The sequence below is a fragment of the Hemicordylus capensis genome, chromosome 3, assembly GCF_027244095.1.
Source record: "Hemicordylus capensis ecotype Gifberg chromosome 3, rHemCap1.1.pri, whole genome shotgun sequence".
NCBI classification, from domain to species: Eukaryota; Metazoa; Chordata; class Lepidosauria; order Squamata; family Cordylidae; genus Hemicordylus; species Hemicordylus capensis.
Window position 1 is genome coordinate 328,991,708 of NC_069659.1, and position 18,643 is coordinate 329,010,350.

General features: G+C 41.6%; 1 protein-coding gene across 3 annotated transcripts in view; it reads right to left on the reverse strand.

The window, feature by feature from the left end:
- PPM1L (protein phosphatase, Mg2+/Mn2+ dependent 1L) overlaps positions 1-18,643 on the reverse strand; it is a 312,849-nt gene that overhangs the window by 9,215 nt on the left and 284,991 nt on the right. For all 3 annotated transcript variants that reach the window (XM_053307876.1, XM_053307875.1, XM_053307877.1), the window contains exon 4: positions 16,758-16,919. In XM_053307876.1, coding sequence (XP_053163851.1) covers positions 16,758-16,919 — 162 coding nt within the window. The remainder of the gene's footprint in view (positions 1-16,757; positions 16,920-18,643) is intronic.

The window sequence follows — 18,643 nt, forward strand, 5'->3', positions numbered from 1 at the left end:
AAAATTGAATTATTTTACTTTGCATTTCTTCTTACACCCCTTTCCTACAAACACCAGGGTATGTGTGGTAATGATGAGAATTCAACACAGTGAAGCCATTCCTCTCTGAAGGCTGTAATCCTCTGCACATTGGCTCAGTGGAACCAATTCCCAAGTATACATGCATAGGTTGGGCTGAGGCTGAGGGATGGGGAATCACTGTGAGAAAAATATACTGAGTAGCATGAGTGATCAATGAATCCCGTTAGAGTTGTCCCCTCCACCCTCTGATCTACTGGAAAATCAATTTTATATTATGTATCTTGAAACCCAAGAGGCGAAGAAGTACAGGAAATATCCAAACACTGCTGTAAGGAGTTGAGTTGCATCAGCATCCATGCCAATGCTCTTGAAATGGTTGACACGTGGATTCCTGAAGGCAAGTACATCCTTATGTTTTTTAGCTCACCAAATGGATGTGACAAATTGCCGAATAACACGAAAACTCAGTCTTAATCTCAGCAGTTCACCAGACAAGATATCTTCATGCCTGTTCTCAGGCAACCTGCCCTCTAGCTCTAATCAAGCCCTGTCTCCCTTTGGTATCACTGAAGAACAGGTCCCCATACTCATTTATGAAGGAGTTGGGACATCAGGCACACCCTTAGAAAGGCTAAAAGCAGAGCATGCTTGCGGACTCCAGAGCATGCGTGCGGACGCATGTGCGCACACACACTTTATCCTGCTTCTCATCAAGCTATCGGTTGAGCTTAAATGCTAGTGACCCAGATAACTCTTGTGAAAATAATCACTTTACACTCCACCCCTGGCACTGGTACAGTGTTAGCCGTGCTCTTCAAAAGCACTGCTACTACACCAGTGCTTATTCAGTTGCACCAGTGCTTCGTTATCCAGGATGTTAGCCAGTGACTCTGATCTGGCAGAACACACGTGAGAACAGGTGGGGCTATGTATGTGTAATCTTTTTTTAAAAGGTGTAACTTTTTTTTAAAAGCTGAAACTCCATCTATCAGTGGTTGGGAGAAAAGGTAAGTGAGCGGGGCGGGGGGAGTCCAGGCCCCACTCCCCGCTCCTAGCTACTGAATGAGATTTCCGCTTTGCTTAAAAGGCTACATGTGCACAGCCACAGCTGTTGAGCTGGGAAAGGGTACACTGTGTCCAACAGCTATTCGCTTGTACAGCTCCCCATCCAGCTAGGAATTACACTGCCGTGTGTACAGCCCCTATCTAGTTGAGAGTGCATCGGACCAGGGTTTGGACCAGGAGTTGTAAAAGGAGAGCCCTTTCCTAGAGTTTGTAGGAAAATATTCAAATATGTATTGTCACTTTAATAAGCTAGTTGTACCCTGCTTTTGTACCAAAAAGACCAGTGGCTAACAACAAAAGAAAACAATTTAACACAAAGCTCAAGATTATTATTGTTTTTTTAAAGACAGAAAACTCAGCAGTACATCCAAACAATAACCTCTCCATCAACAGTTCTAAACAAAACCCAACCTCAAAGTCCTCCAAAATAGGTTTTCATCAGCCACTGAAAGGTCAACAATGAGTGGGCCAAGCAAATTTCCTTTGGTAGGGCATTCTACAACTTTGGCACTGCAACTAGGGACACCTAAAGCACGAGGGTATTTCCTAAAGGGTATTTCCAGATATTTTCCTGAGCAAAATCCAGTATGCAGGTGACACCCAATTCTATCTCTCACTTCCAGCTTCTACTCCTGGGGAGGCAGTGGAAGTTCTGAATAAGTGTCAGGTTGCAGCTTTGGTGAACAAGCTGAAATTTAGTCCAGACTTGACAGAATTATTCTGGATTAGGTATTTAGCCTGTCCTGGATGGGGTTATACTCCCCCCTAAAGCAATGTTCACAATTTTTTTGAGTACTGCTACTTGACCTGAACCTGGACATCCAGGTGGTGGAAGTGGCCAGGAATGCTGTTTACCAACATCAGCTAATGCACCCTTTCCTGGAAAGATCGGTCCAGGTCTCACTCATTCATGTGCTCATCATCCCTAAGTTACCTTCTCTTTCCCCTTAGTTTTAACTCTTAATTGTGTGACTGACTTGAGGCCCCTAATTACTTTTATTCTGTCCACTCTGCTCCTGAGACATCAGTGTAAAATTAAGTCCCTTGTCCACATTGTCTGGATCAGGCTCGCACAACTTCAGCCCTCCAGCTGTTTTGGGACTACAACTCCCATCATTCCCAACCAGAGTGGCCAGTAGTTAGGGATTATAGAAGTCATAGTCCAACATCTGCAGGAGGGCAGAAGTTGTGCAGCCCCAGTTTAGATCAATGCCTCTACACATCTTGACTCCAGCTTCTATACACACTGGCCGACATACTGCACAGCATCTTGCAGGTTTCGGCATCACAGGAACTGTTTTTGCAAAACTGCATTCAGGCAGTTGAGCAAGAGTGCTTTGAACAAAGGTCAGGGAACATGTGAGTCGCCCACTGTTAGTGAGAGCCAAACCAAACATGCATGAATATGTGAAGTGCAGTCCTCCACATGAATGTATCATCACTAGAACATATGCGGGGGACTGCTCATTTGAAGGTGCCTGCATGTTTGCCATATGAGGAAAGGTAAGAGGCCAGGGAGGAGAATAGGCTAAATGCTTTCATATTCAGAGACTCTCCCATGTGGGGCCACTTTTCAAACAAATGATTCCCCCCATGTGCCTTTTGCTACAGTTCTATTAAGGCCACACTACTTGCCTCCCTGCATGTTTGGACTGGCTCTGAGAGCTAAAGGTTCTCCTGTCACTGGTTACCAGTTTGCTTCCAAGCTCAATTCAAGGTGTTGGCTTTGATCATTAAGGTCTTAAATGGTTTGGGACCAGAATATCTCAGGCACTGCTTTCTTCCATGTGAGTGCCTAGGACCTATGCTCCACTTTGGAGGTTCTCCTTCTGACCCTGCCATCTGATACCCAGGAAAAGGTCTTCTCAGATGTGGTGCTTAGGATGCAGAATGAGAGGTGCATCTGGCTCCCTCACTGTTTGTTTTTATGCCGGCAGTGAAGAAAGAATCCTGACTTTATTGGCTTACCTGTTCCGCAACATAAGGCAGGCAGTGCCAGACCCGCCCGCACTGCTGTGGTGCTCTAACACATGCAGCAACTCATTTGTTGGTTTTTCCTTGTTTGTTTCTGGTTTTTAGTTGTATTTTAATCTTCTTGCATCACACTGATTGTATGTAAGCCACCATGTGTACCCACAATAGGGATCCTCCCATCAGATGGGCACTCTAGGCACCCGTCTCTCTGTTTCCTTGGACTGCCTGCATGATTCTGGTAGCCAGGCTAAGGGTACACTCATGCCTTTACTTTGGCTAAGAGCTGCGCTGAACAGTAGGGTTAGACTGGGTGGAAATGCCAGGATCCGAGTGCATCCCGGTGCTCCACATGAGCAGCCTAGGCCAGGTTTGGCTGCCCTAGCCTGAGTTGGACTGCTTGTGAGAACAGCCTTTCTGTTTGTGTAACCACCTGCTGTACTACTGATAGTGGTGGAGCCTAGAGAAGGTCCTCTGACATTGACCACTGATGTTCAATGGTAATGTTTATCTAAAGAATTCAAATAGTTTAGTAACTGTTAATACCTTACAGTCTTATTCAGCAACTAACTTTTTAACAGGGGCTATATATTTAACTAAGCAAGGCCTGAAGGGCCATGAATACTGGGTCCACCCAATGAGTCACTCCTTTGCTAGCCAAGATACAAAAAGAGTTCTTTAACCCTAACTCCTTTCTCCCCAGTGTGAAAATTAATGTAAAGAGACTTTGGTGGAGAGCCCTCTCTTTATCCAGCTCATTCCTATTTGCCCATTGTCTAGGCTCACAGACAAGAGTGAACAGCTGTGGGGAGAACTCAGGTCAGATCATGTCTCTTGCTGTTTACCAGGGAGGCAGATGCTGGCACCTAATGAAAGGGATATTTCCCCCCCTCCGTTCTTCCTTTTTAGGACAATGTGAGGGCCAAATTAGGCACAATGTGAAGGATATGTGATGGGATTTCTTGACATCTTTCAACCCTGCTAACAGGGCAACATGGCACCTTTTAGAATGGTGGCTGTCTTATCTTTAGCAGCTGTCCCTCTTCAACCCAATAGTATTAACATCCTCCAATGGATGAATGAATGAATGAATGAATGGTTTTCCTAAAAGCAGCCACTGGGTAGGTGGATTTGGACAAGGCCACAGCCCCTGTTGGAAGGGGGGAGTCTCTCCGTGATGTTCCTTTAATGAAATTATTGCCCTCAAAGCTGCTGTTAACATGGAAGAGAAAAAACACAAGGTACTCACTATACCAATATGTTTACTCCTCTGTGACTAACAGCAACTTGGGGGAAATGGTTTTTTTTATTGGGGAAATGACATGGCCCTAATCTCAATTCCCTCCACCCCAGCTGCTTTTAGGAAAATAAGATGTTGAGTTTTGATCACAGATTTCCCACATTATGTCTAGTTTGCCCTGGATATGATGGAGGAATGGAAATAAACCACATACTTAGAATATTCTCACTCAGTTGTCTTCAAGGCCATATAATATACTTTCCCAAGCCTAGACAAAGACTTTCAGCGTGCTATTTTGCACAGCTTTATTTTAACAATGTAATAGGAAAATGTCATAATTCTTTAAAGTCACATGGGGAAAAGCACGTACAAACATGAGGGAAGGCAATACTCTGTAAATGCATGTGTATGTGTACACACACACACGTTTATTATATATGCATATTGTATGTATTTTATAGGAAAAATAGAAACTGCAGCATATGAGAGTCCCATTTTGAACTGTGCATCCATTGGTAGCACAACAGAAGATATTCAATTCAAACCCATCCCCATCCCTCCATCTCTGCAGAAAGATGGTTGATGGAACTGACTTGTGATAAGTGCTTATCCTAGCCTCCACAGCCAATACTTATGCATAGAAAGTGACTTTTTGCTGTCTCCGTTAGGCTAAGACTGAAATCCTAATATATCACATGCAGTGTTTCCTGGGGTTGGATGTGAAGTATTTTCTGAAAAACTGGCTTTGCCTTTGAGAAAGTACTTAAAAATTCTCATTACAAAACCAAACATTGTGCCTTCCAAGTGGCTGCTGAAGAGGAAAGTTATTTGAAAAAAAGTTTTTGGCGCTGCTGGATGTTGTTGTTAGAAGAGCTTCAAGTCAAAGGATTTAAAGGTTCTACATGAATAAACAACATTTATATCAGAAATATGCAGCTTGTGGCTGTAGAACTCAGCATGCCTTTACACTCCACGTAGAGTTTGCACGTGGCAGGAATCTAATTGGATGCAACACACACAAGTGTACAAGCATCCCCAATGGAAAAGGCATTCCTGTGTATGGGTATGTTCACAAAGGCATTTGTAGAGCTTTGTGACCTGAGAAGGTACAGAAAAGGGCTATCCCACATGATCCAGAGGTTGAAGCAACTTTTCTACAGGGAAATGCTCAAGAGCTTGGGGCTTTTTAAATTTTTATTTTATTTTTTATTTTTATTTATTACATTTTATATCCCGCTCTTCCTCCAAGGAGCCCAGAGCGGTGTACTACATACTTAGGTTTCTCCTCACAACAACCCTGTGAAGTAGGTTAGGCTGAGAGAGAAGTGACTGGCCCAGAGTCACCCAGCTAGTCTCATGGCTGAATGGGGATTTGAACTCGGGTCCTTTCTCTAGCTTTTCAGATGCCTTTTATCAATTGCCCATTAACTTTGCATATCAAATGAGTTGTTTGCTGCTAAAAAGAGGGTGCTTTGGAGTATTGTGAGGGTAAATAAAGTGTGCTGAGTCGGTGTTGACTCCTGGTGACCAGAGAGCCCTGTGGTAGTCTTTTGGTACCCAAAGGCCACTGAGGCCAGGGATTTTATTATTATTATATTATTATTGTTACATTTATATCCCGCTCTTCCTCCAAGGAGCCCAGAGCGGTGTACTACATACTTAGGTTTCTCCTCACAACAACCCTGTGAAGTAGGTTAGGCTGAGAGAGAAGTGACTGGCCCAGAGTCACCCAGCTAGTATCATGGCTGAATGGGGATTTGAACTTGGGTCTCCTCGGTCCTAGTCCAGCACTCTAGCCACTACACCACACTGACTACACCACACTGGCATATGTGTGGCATATGTGCACACATATGCATTATTATGTGCCACTATAGATCAGAGAGAGAGAGAGAGAGAGAGAGAGAGAGAAAGAAGTGTATTTTACAATTCTATTATACAATTATAAAATATAAAATAATATTTATTCTATTTATAAAATTGTATTTATATCTTTATAGTGCCAAAGTATGCTAGCCTTTGGTTTGAAGCCGAGTTCTTAAACTTCCATAAAAAGAAAATTTATTCTGTCTGAGCTTTTCTGAAAGTAGTGTCTTTTTGATATGGTGATTGGTTTTGACCTATCTTGGCAGAACCATACCATACTGGGTTAGGCTCTTGTTTGCTCTACTCTATTATCTTATCAAAATTTGATAATTCTCGGGGAATACTGCTAGATTCCCTCAGCAGACAAGATCTGGAATAACTGAAGCACATACAGAAAAAAAGCCTTCAATTAATTAACTAGGAAATATAATTATAGCAGTTTTCATTACTTAAATATGAGTCTTTAATAGAGTCTGTTTTCTTTTTCAGAAAAATTCTGAATATCATATTTTAATTATTATTGTTCTCAGCAGATTTTTAAAACTCAGTGAGCAATCTCAGTATCGATGGCTGATGGCATTTAAAGCCGCTGAGAGAGCCAAAAGAACTAGCAGAGTCACGCTCCCTCTGTCAATTCCCTGGCGAAGGTCATCTATCTGGCCAACCAAGGCCATTTCAGCCCCATAGCCCACTCTAAGGCCAATTTGAAATGGGTCTAGGTAGGTAATCAATTTTCTCTAAGACCGCTTGGAGCTGGTCAGCCACCATACTCTCATCTTACCCAATCACTGCCTCCATATAATTATATGCCTCCAATAGATATAATTATTTATCATCAGGGGATCTAGTGGGTTTCTTAAGAAGGGATCTAATCAACACCTCCTTCAGACATGATGGCATCCTGCCCTCCCTCAGTGAGGTATTAATGATATCAATCAGGTCAGTTCCAACAACTTCCCTGCAAGATGAAAACAGTCATGTTGGGCAAGGATCCAAAGAACAGGTGGTAGGCCGTACCACTCCAAGCAGCTTGTCTATATCCTCAGGAGTCACAAACTGAAAATGATCCAATCTAATCTTGCAAGAGGGATTGCTAACGGGCCCTGCAGAAATACTGGAGTGCACATCAGCGCGAATGCAAGAAATTTTATCTGCAAAGAACTCACCGAATGCATCGCAGTGAGACATTGTTTCTGAAATCAGATATGTAACAGAAGGGGTTTGCGTTAAACCTCTAACAATCCAGAACAGCTCTGCTGGATGAGAACTTGCAGACGCTATACGCGCAGAATAAAATTGCTTGCTTGCTGCACTTACAGGTGAAACTCGGAAAATTAGACTATCGTGCAAAAGTCCATTAATTTCAGTAATGCAAATTAAAAGGTGAAACTGATATATGAGACAGACGCATTACATGCAAAGCGAGATAAGTCAAGCCTTAATTTGTTATAATTGTGATGATCGTGGCGTACAGCTCATGAAAACCCCAAATCCACAATCCCAGAAAATTAGAATATTACATGGAACCAATAAGACAAGGATTGTAGAATAGAACAATATCGGACCTCTGAAAAGTATACAGTTTACTGTGCTTGATTGGCCAGCAAACTCGCCTGACCTGACCCTATAGAGAATCTATGGGGCATTGCCAAGAGAAGGATGAGAGACATGAGACCAAACAATGCAGAAGAGCTGAAGGCCGCTAATGAAGCATCCTGGTCTTCCATAATACCTCATCAGTGCCACAGGCTGATAGCATCCATGCCACGCCGCATTGAGGCAGTAATTGCTGCAAAAGGGGCCCAAACCAAGTACTGAATACATATGCATGCTTATACTTTTCAGAGGTCCGATATTGTTCTATTCTACAATCCTTGTCTTCTTGGTTCCATGTAATATTCTAATTTTCTGGGATTGTGGATTTGGGGTTTTCATGAGCTGTACGCCATGATCATCACAATTATAACAAATTAAGGCTTGACTTATCTCGCTTTGCATGTAATGCATCTGTCTCATATATCAGTTTCACCTTTTAATTTGCATTACTGAAATTAATGGACTTTTGCACGATATTCTAATTTTCCGAGTTTCACCTGTATTGCCACAGTATATGCCTTCAGATGGGCTCTAAGCTGTGTCTTGTCGAACTCAAGATGAGTCCTCTTCTATTTGCACTCCAGTTGTCTACCTTACTGCTTCAACTAGCAGTAAGGTAGACAACTGGAGTGCAAATAGAAGAGGACTCATCTTGAGTTCGACAAGACACAGCTTAGAGCCCATCTGAAGGCATATACTGTGGCAATAAGTGCAGCAAGGAAGCAATTTTATTCTGCGCGTATAGCGTCTGCAAATTCTCATCCAGCAGAGCTGTTCCGGATTGTTAGAGGTTAAACGCAAACCCCTTCTGTTACATATCTGATTTCAGAAACAATGTCTCACTGTGATGCATTCAGTGAGTTCTTTGCAGATAAAATTTCTTGCATTCGCGCTGATGTGCACTCCAGTATTTCTGCAGGGCCAGTTAGCAATCCCTCTTGCAAGATTAGATTGGATCATTTTCAGTTTGTGACTCCTGAGGATATAGACAAGCTGCTTGGAGTGGTACGGCCTACCACCTGTTCTTTGGATCCTTGCCCAACATGGCTTCAACTCTTGTAGCTCTTCCATATACCATGGAGCTAATTCGGAGGTGGGTTTGAGAGGATGCTTAGAAGTGGTCATATCTACTGCCCTGGTAAGATATCTGTTCCAAGTATCCACCAGCGCATCAACAGAATCACTGGCAGAACCAACTCCATAACCCTCCAAGGCCCACTGGAACCCTCTTAGATCCAACAGACTTCTTGGGTGGATCATTCTTGGGTCCACCAGCCCTGCAGGGGGTTAGACATGAATGTGAAACCAACCTTAACTAGGAGGTGGTCTGTCCATGACAACGAGAAGACTATAGGAGACCCCATTCACAGAACACCTCCCTGATCTGAGCAAAAGACCAAATCCAGCATGTGACCAGCAACATGCATAGGTCCTAGGACTAATTGGGATAAGCCCATAGTTGTCATGGCCGCTATGAACTCCTGAGCAGCACCAGAGAAACCAGTCCCAAAGTGGACATTGAAATCACCCAGCACCAAAAGCCTAGGCGACTCCAAGACCAACTCAGCAACCAGCTCAGTCAGCTCAGTTAGGGAGTCTGTTAGGCAGTGGGGTGGGTGGTGCACCAAGGCATATACGTATAAAGGCAGTATATCTTTGAATACCAGAATGCTTGACTAGAAGGGTCTTGGCTCTGATCCAGCAAGGCAATTCTAATGTGACTATTATGCAGACATGTTATGGATGTTTCAATGTTGGAACAGCTTGTCAAGGTCTGGGGAAGCACAGACTGACCTGCTGTTTCACCTGGCCCAATATGTTGCTGTGAGGCAGGACACTCAGTGATATTTTATATGCCGTTAGCAGTTCATTTGAAGTGGTTATTCCTTAAATGAGTAACCTTGCCTCCCAGAGTCACCCCAAGAATCATGTTGCCCAAAGCAGCTGATCCACATGACTAGAGAGATGTATCTCAGGTTCCTGTGCATTGCCTCAGAGGATGCTGATCCAAAACTCTAAATGCAAAATATATGGAACATGAAGCACTCTTTGGCTAACAGGCATCTCTTATCCTTTTGGCCACAGCAATATGGCTAAAAGAATAAGCGTTCTACTGTCATCATGTACAGCCTAGGCTGGGAACTAAAAACAGAATATATATATATATATTTAAAACCCAAAAAACCCAAAAACCAACAAGGCCAATATAACATTAGAGACAAAATCACATAAAGTTGCATTCCAAGCCAGCAGGGGTGCTTTTTGCTGATTATTTAGTGAGAATTTCAGAATATTCATCTATTTAATGAGGCCTCCTCTTCTGGATTACAATAATCAGGTTCAAATGTTAATTGCTAATAGGTGCTATTCTGTTAAAAGAGTACTTTGAACTCTCCAAGGAGAGAAAAATCCACATTTCCCCTCTCTTTCCCATTAAGAACGAATTATTGCCTTCTTTTAGTGAATCATTATTTTAGGATATAAAAAAGCAACAGCAAGTGGGGCGGTACAGTGTTCCTTTATGCCTTCTGAATCGAAGATTAATTTTTTGTGTCAAGTTATCTGACTTGTGTGAAAATTGAATCTTCTGCAGAAATTAAAACTTGGAAGTTAACTTGAAATTATCAGAGTCTGGATCTGGCCATTCACATTACCAGTTGCACCACCAGTTCAGAGAACCAAAATTAGTTAAAGAAGGTGCCTCAAACATAGACACAACCCTCAACTTTGCTCCCTGGAGCTACCTTTTGTAGCCACCATTTATAGTTAGCTGTTACTGAAACTAAACTACATTTGATGGCATAATAAAAGTTGCATTGGCTGAAAGTTACATTCTCTTCAGGAGAAAAACCATAACATAACACATTTAGGACTTGTTCAGACAAACCAAGAAACGATGGGACGCATGGAACGATTGTTTAAACTAACCAAGATATCTGACATCAGAGCTCAATGCTAGGGAGCACATGGGCTTGGGAGATCTTCGGTCATGCTTATGACCCATCATACCCTGGTTTGTTGGGTGAACTAGCCCTCATACTCTCTCATTTGCCTTTTCCAGAAAATGTTAATATGAAAGGATAGTGTATTGATATGTGGTGCCATAGCTATTTTAATAACACCTTAACACTGGACTTTGAGCTCTCTCAGTAACCTCAGTCATACAACTGGCATCTCCTTGTCAAGTCTCCTAAATGTAATGTCAATCATCATTCCCAGTGATTTGGGGGCAATATATGACATAGTAGGTTTCCCCCACCAATGGCCACCACAGAGCTGGAAAATTCACTATGTTATAGTCCCAAATCACACAGTGAGTGATACTTGATATTAAAGCTGAAGAGCAGGAAACTCGCCTAAGAAATGCTGCACCCCAAGACAAGTTAACACAGAGCCCAGAGCAAACTAAATATTATGGTTCTTTAAATAAATAAATTTTATTATTATTATTGTTTACACAGTCAGACAGGTGTTATTGACTGGTTTGTTTTATACAGACATCGAGTCCTTCCCAAGGACCTGGGATGGCTGAATTTTATTGTCAGTGTTGTAGCTGTTATTATTATAGATATCATCGCAGAATATAGGCTGTTCCCAGTAAAGTTGCTTTTTATAATTGGCTGATGGTGATTTCTGTGGCCCCTATGGTGTTGAGGTGCTCTTCAAGTTGTTTTGGAATTGCACCTAGGGCGCCAATTACCACTGGGATTATTTTGGTCTTCTTCTGCCACAGCCTTTCAATTTCAATCCCCCCCCCCAATTCTGCTATTCCCTGGTATTGCTATGTCGATTATTTTGACTTGTTTTTCTTTCTTCTCGACTACAGTTATATCTGGTGTATTGTGTGGCAGATGTTTGTCTGTTTGTAGTCAGAAGTCCCATCATATTTTTGCATCTTCGTTTTCTACAACTTTTTCAATTTTATGGTCCCACCAATCTTTGGCTACAGGTAGCTTGTATTTTTTTGCAGATGTTCCAGTGTATCATCCCTGCAACCTTGTCATGCCTTTGTTTGTAGTCAGTCTGTGCGATCTTTTTACAACAGCTGATCAGGTGGTCCAAACTTTCATCTGTTTCTTTACAAAGGCGGCACTTACTGTTTGTTGTTGGTTTTTCTACTTTTGTTCATATTGCATTTGTTCTTAGTGCCTCTTCTTGTGCAGCCAGTATTAAACCCTCTGTTTCTTTCTTCAAGTTGCCATTCTTAAGCCATTGCCAGGTCTCGGTGATGTTTGATTTTCCAGTTATATTGTGCAAATATTGACCATGCAGTGGCTTATTTTTCCATTTTTCAGCTCAGTTCTTGACTTGTTCTTTCTTGTAGATCTGCTTTGTTTCATTGGTGTCGAATAGTTTCTCATTGTTGATCATTTGAAGTGCATCTTCTTCAATGTCCTTTATATATTCTTCAAGGCCTCTTTTCTCCTCCTCTGCTGTTTGATGGACTTGCAGCTTTCCTCTTCCACCTGAGCTGCGAGGGAAGTATAGCCTATTGACATCACTGCGGGGGTGCAGAGCATGATTGATGGTCATTATTTTCCCGGTCTTATGATCTAGCATCTCTAGCTCTGCCTGGGTCCAGTCTATTATTCCTGCAGTGTATCTGATAACAGGTACAGCCCATGTGTTTATGGCTTGTATGGTGTTCCCGCCATTGAGTTTGGACTTTAGGATTTTTCTAACTCTCCTGATGTATTCATTTCCAATTTTTCTTTTAACTTCAGTGTGTGCAATGTTATCAGCCTAGAGAATGCCCAAGTATTTGTAATGTTCTTTCTCTTCCAGGTTCTTGATCTGGCTTCCATTGGGCAGTTCTATTCCTTCTGTTTTTCTTATTTTTCCTCTGTTCATTATTAATGCAACACACTTGTCTAGTCCAAACTCCATTGCTATACCGCTACTGAATATATGGACAGTGTTTAGCAGTAATTTGATTTCTGACTGGGACTTTCCATACAACTTCAGATCGTCCATGTACAGCAGGTGGTTTATTTTACTTGATGTTTTAGATGTTTGGTATCCAAGGCCTGTTTTGTTTAGTATTTGTGAATGTGGAATCATGGCGATTACAAACAACAGAGGGGATAGTGAGTCCCCTTGGAAAATACCTCTTCTAATGCTAACCTGTCCACGTGTCTCACCATTGATTGTTAACTGTGTACTCCACATGCTCATTGCTTTTTAAATAAATATCTGAATGTTTTTGCTGACACCAGTTGTTTCTAAACATTTTAGTATCCATGTGTGAGGCAATGAGTCGAAGGCTTTCTTGTAGTCAATCCATGCAACACTTAGATTGGTTTTTCTTCTCTTGCAGTTTTCTAAAATCATTTTGTCAATCAGCAGCTGGTCTTTTGTGCCTCTAGTGTTCGGGCAATTTCTTTTATGTTCAACTGGAAGCTGTTTGTTAGTTAATAAGTGTTGCATTACTTCATCTGCTATTATTCCAGTTAATAATTTGAACATGATTGGCAGGCAGGTTATCGGTCTATAATTACTTGGAACCGCACCTTTTGCTGGGTCTTTCATGATGAGATGAGTTTTCCCAGTTGTTAGCCATTGTTCAATATCACCTCCTTGCAAAATGTGATTGAACTGTTTTGATAGTTGTTTATGAAGGCTTGTTAGGTGTTTAAGCCATAAGCCATGCAGTTCATTGTCGCCTGGTGCAGTCCAATTTTTAATTTTCTTTGCTCTTATTAATTCTGGTGTTATTATTAGATCTTTCATTTTTTGGTTACATATTTTGACCTCTTTTACCCAGCCTGCTTTTTTTATTATAATCTATTGGATTGCCCCATAATTTACCTCATTATTATTATGTCTTGTTTACACAGGCAGGTGTTATTGACTGGTTTGTTTTATCCAGACATCGAGTCCTTCCCAAGGACCTGGGATGTCAGAATGGATTTGGTACTTTAATTATCGGACGCTTTCCAAGGGTCTAGGATAACGGAAGAAAATTAAAGATAGTGTCGTGGTATTCATGCTGTCCCGAGTAGTGTGGCCTTCTGTAGCTGATGTGTTGTAATTTTATCAATGCCCAAGGTGTCAAGATGGTGTTCAAGTTCTTTTGGTACTGCACCAAGGGCACCAACAACTATTGGCACCACTACTGTTTTCTTTTTCCAGACCTGCTCAATTTCAATCTGAAGGTCCTTGTATTTAGTTATTTTCTCCAATTGTTTTTCACCGACTCATCTATCCCCTAGGATTGCAATCTCAGTTATCAGAACCCAATTCTTCTCGATGACTGTCAGATCTGGCAGGATTTTTACCCCCTCATTTTCTGTGACCTTCTCAATCGGATGATTCCACCAATTCTTGCTTGCTGACAATTTGTAATCCTTGCAAAAATTCCAGTGGATCATCGCAGTAACTTTATTGTGTCTTTCCTTATAATCAGTCTGCATGATTTTCTTACAACAACATACAAGGTGCTCAACCGTCTCATCCGCTTCCTTGCATAACCAACACTTACTGTCTTTCTGGGTCTTATCAATTTTTGCTTTTATAACATTTGTTCGTAGTGATTGTTCCTGGGCTGCAAAAATGAGACCTTCCGTTTCTTTCTTCAGTGTCCCCTTCTTTAACCACTGCCATGTTGTACTATTGTTGATTTTCAATTGTATGTCATTAAAGAACTGGCAATGCAATGGTTTATTGTGCCATTTTTCTTGTTGATTCCTCATCTGCTGTTTTTTGTATTCATCCTCTGATTCCTTTATTTTCAACAGTCCTGTCTTACTCAACAAACTCTTCCTTTTTAGGTGGTCTCGCACGGCATCTGCTACAATTGCTGACATGAGCTTGAACATTGTTGGAAGGAGAGTTATTGAGCTATAGTTACTTGGTACTGCACCTTTTTCTTCTTTCAGAAGAAGAAAAGTCTTGCCAGTTGTCATCCATTCATCAAGTTCTCCACCTTCCAGTATATCATTCAATTGCTTGGCTAATCTTTTATGTAAGCTGGTCAGATGTTTGAGCCAAAAGCCATGTACTTCATCCATTCCCGGTGCTGTCCAATTCTTAATCTATTTTGCTCGGTTTTCAACCAGTTGGGGTGTTATTATCAAGTCATCCATCCAATTTTCCCTCAACTTTTTTTTAACCATTCTGCATTCTTCTTGTAATCAACAGGGTTGTTCAAACAGTTTCTCCAAAACCCAAGTAGCTGTTCCCTGTCTGGTTGCACAATGTTATCCAATTTTTCTCCATTAACACACTGATAAAACCAATGTTGATTTTAATAGAAAAGGAAATGTTGTTGGTACTGCAGTACACGAGCATCATATCGGCTGATCTTCGTTAGTGCTGTAATGTGCTGTTTCACAATTTCGAGGGCTTCTTTGATCTTCCTGGTATCCAAGTGGTACTTCTTTACTAAGTATTCCTAAGCTTTTTCTCTTTCGTGTTCTTCAATTTGCGGGCATCTGCCCTTAACTTACTGATTTTACTTTCCAATCTAACCTTCCATTTTGGTTTTTCCTTTTGTTGTATCTTTGGCTTGTTAAGTTCATATCCAAGCTCTTGTGTGATCACTGCTGCAGCACTGTACATGAGCTGGTTTGTTTCCTGTAATGTCTCAGTCTCAATCTCAGCTACAGCTTTGTTCAGGTCATTTAATGCTTGTGCCAGATCTTTTTTGGACACCAGCTTCAGTGCAGGCAGTCTTTTACGCTCTTTTCTTACTTTCATATGTTCAACAATTTTCCCTTTCAGTTCTTTTTGCATCTCAGTTAGCTGATGGTCTTGAGAATTTGGCACAGTCAACAGAGGTGTTTTACTTCTTTCTTTGTATTCATTTTCAGCTATGCCTTGTTGCTCTACTACTGTTCCTTCAGGATCTGCTGGAGAATTTCTCGGTGGTTCATGGTTAATATCCTCACTCTGGATATTTTGCTTGAGTTCATCCAATTCCACATCAGTAAATACTTCCTTTCTCATTATAAATTGACGTTGATCCGCTAATCTAAGTTCTGTAATTTCCGAGTTCGGATGTTTTTGTCTCCAAATTTCATACATTCTTTTCTTGAATCCACTTCAATTTAAAGTAACAAATCATAATTTTTCAGTTTTCTGTGACTGTATACTTTCAGTGTTGAGTTTGTTCTTCCAGTAGCTCTACAGTCTCCAGCCCTGGATGCTCAGCTGAAGATCCTGAGTCCTGTAAACCATTTTTTAAGAAGTGCCCAGGTACTCTAGCACTCGACGTGGCCCTTGCTGACTCCAGCAGCAACTGATCCGGTATAGAATTCATTTTTCTTGTTCTCACCATGGTTATGGGATTAGGCACATTTAGTCTGACTTCTCAGCAGAGGCCTGTCTGGTTTGGGTGACCCTCCAGCATAGCCCCCTGCATTCTCAAAGCTTACAGGCCCCTCCACCTCATCAAGGTAGTGCCCAGCGGAGGGGATTATTATTAATTATTTCTTGTTTACACAGTCAGACAGGTGTTATTGACTGGTTATTTATTTATTTATTTATTTACTTACTTATTTATTATTTAATTTCTATACCGCCCTTCCAAAAATGGCTCAGGGCAATTTACAAAGAGAAACAACAAACAAATAAGATATGGAATGGAGACATCCATAGTGCTGCTAGATTTGTATTAATGGATCCCGCAGACAGCAGAATTTGTTTTTAATGATATAAGAATTCTGATGAATTCTTCTGTGCTTTGAAAGCCTGTTATATACTCTTGGGATTACTGGCTCTGTCTAGAGTGTCTCCAGTCTTCCTTTGTTTCCATGGAGCTTCTCTGGATTCTACCACGCTATCACCCCTGAGGTTCTCTTTTCACATCCAGGGTTTTACTTCCAGGGTTGAGCCTCCCTAAGGAGAATCTCTGTATATCTGCAACACTGAAAAAAGCAAAAGGCAATTGATTCATTTGCTTTGTTTTGCTTTGCTGGTCTGCTTTTCAGTAATGCAGAATATTGTTATGTTCTATCAGAACACCTACAGAAGAAAACATCAAACTTTATCAGCTTACCAGCTCTTTTAATCCTCTTCCTCTCTTTCAGCTGATAGGGTTTGTGATCATGTGACAAAGGAATAGCATTTCCATCCTTATCACACAAGACGCCCCTCGAATCCCCAACGTTGGCCACTGTGAGCTCCTTATCTGACAGCAATGCAATCAAACATGTTGTTCCTGCAAAGGGAAGGGGAGAGCAGGGAGGAAGAGAATGTCAAGACAATGGAGTGAAAATCACTACTGCTCACACAACCCTCTTTCCCCACCTGTGTTATCTGCATTCAGCAGCCATCGGAAACACCAGCTGCATTTGTATCTGAGCAAAACATCTAGAACTCGGATGACAGCCTATTCAATGGCACTGATCAAATCTGACAGTCAATTTCTTCCCTTCACAATATTTTTGGTGTATCAGATTTTAGGTTGGTATTACAAGGGTCAGTCCTCCAGCATAGCACTTCTCACCTGCCTTGTCATTCAGGTGTTCTTTCAAATAGCTGTACTGCAAAAAATTTGCCTGGAAAAAAATAACATTTTCTTCTTTACGGTATATGCAAATTATCCCTGTTTTTGGAGGGTACTAATTACATGTGTAATGCATAAAAGCTTGACAAATCCTACAAAAGCTACACCTTACAGCATGGCAAAGAACATTATAAAGTGGACCCTAAATTACAAAAGGCAGAGGGAAATATTTCCCCAGTGATAACCTGACAGCTGTCTTCTTGCACTCGGAAAGGAGAGTATTAAGAGAGAAAATTCCTATTGACATAGCAGCCTGTTCGAAGCTTCTCTTGACTGACAGCTACTTACATTTACACGATGTAGGAATAAACTATATCTGAGGCAGCTGTAACCTACTTGACCCTGTCAAAGGAAGTAATGTCATGATGGGAAGCTTCTGCATATTTGACCACACTAAGCTCTATCATCCAGGGAAGGTAGATTGTACATCCTCTGAACAGATGAAGCTGCCTTATACTTTTTTCCAACACCCTCCTGCCCCAACTTTTCCAACCTTTTTTTAGTGGTTCCCAGCTGAAGGCTATAATGGGGGTGGGAGTTGTAGTCCAACGATAGCTTGGGAATCCAAGGAGATCCTGGGAATCTCCCAGGTTGAGAATCCCTGGGTTCAGACCAATACTTCAGTTGTCCAAAGCCTCAAAGCAGTGCTCCTCCTTAGATCTTCCACCCATGAGCCTTTGAACTGGAGACATCATGTACTGAGCCTGAAACCCTTGCAAGCAAAGGATGTGCTCTAACCACTGAGCTGCAGCCTCTCCCAAGTGTTTCTTTCCCTGATGTTGCATGGACATCAAGAAACTAAGAAAGCACCCTTGTGCAAAAGGAGAATTTGAGAATGTGTTCTCACAAAATCATGTAGCTTTAACTGATCATTGCCACAACTGATCTTCCAAGGACAGTTCCTCCTTCTATTTGCACCCTGTTGTGGGCTAGAAGGTGAGGGGCACTTCATCCATGATTCATTTCGGGATATCACTTTCAAATATAAAACCTCACATCAACTGTCATGTGTGGTGAAACACACACTGTATCTTTTACCACATGTACATGCTGCAGAAAACCATTATTGGGATTCCATATGTACAAGCAACAAAACAAGCCTGTATGTTACATCACAAAGAAAAGTACAGAGGCAGAGTGCAAGCATATGTACTGAAGTGATATCAGGGTATGCTTAAGAAAAGTATGACGTGATTCTCATGATCGCTAGGAATGGGTGGGGAGGGGGGAAGGGAAGGCTGCTTTCAACTTACCTTCCCCCACAGATGACCAAGTGGACCATCTTCGGTGCACCTTCCACACATCCACATGTTCCATACTCCACAAAGGAGTGCAGTGGGATCTCTGGCCAGAACTCATTGTTCCGGCTGCCCATA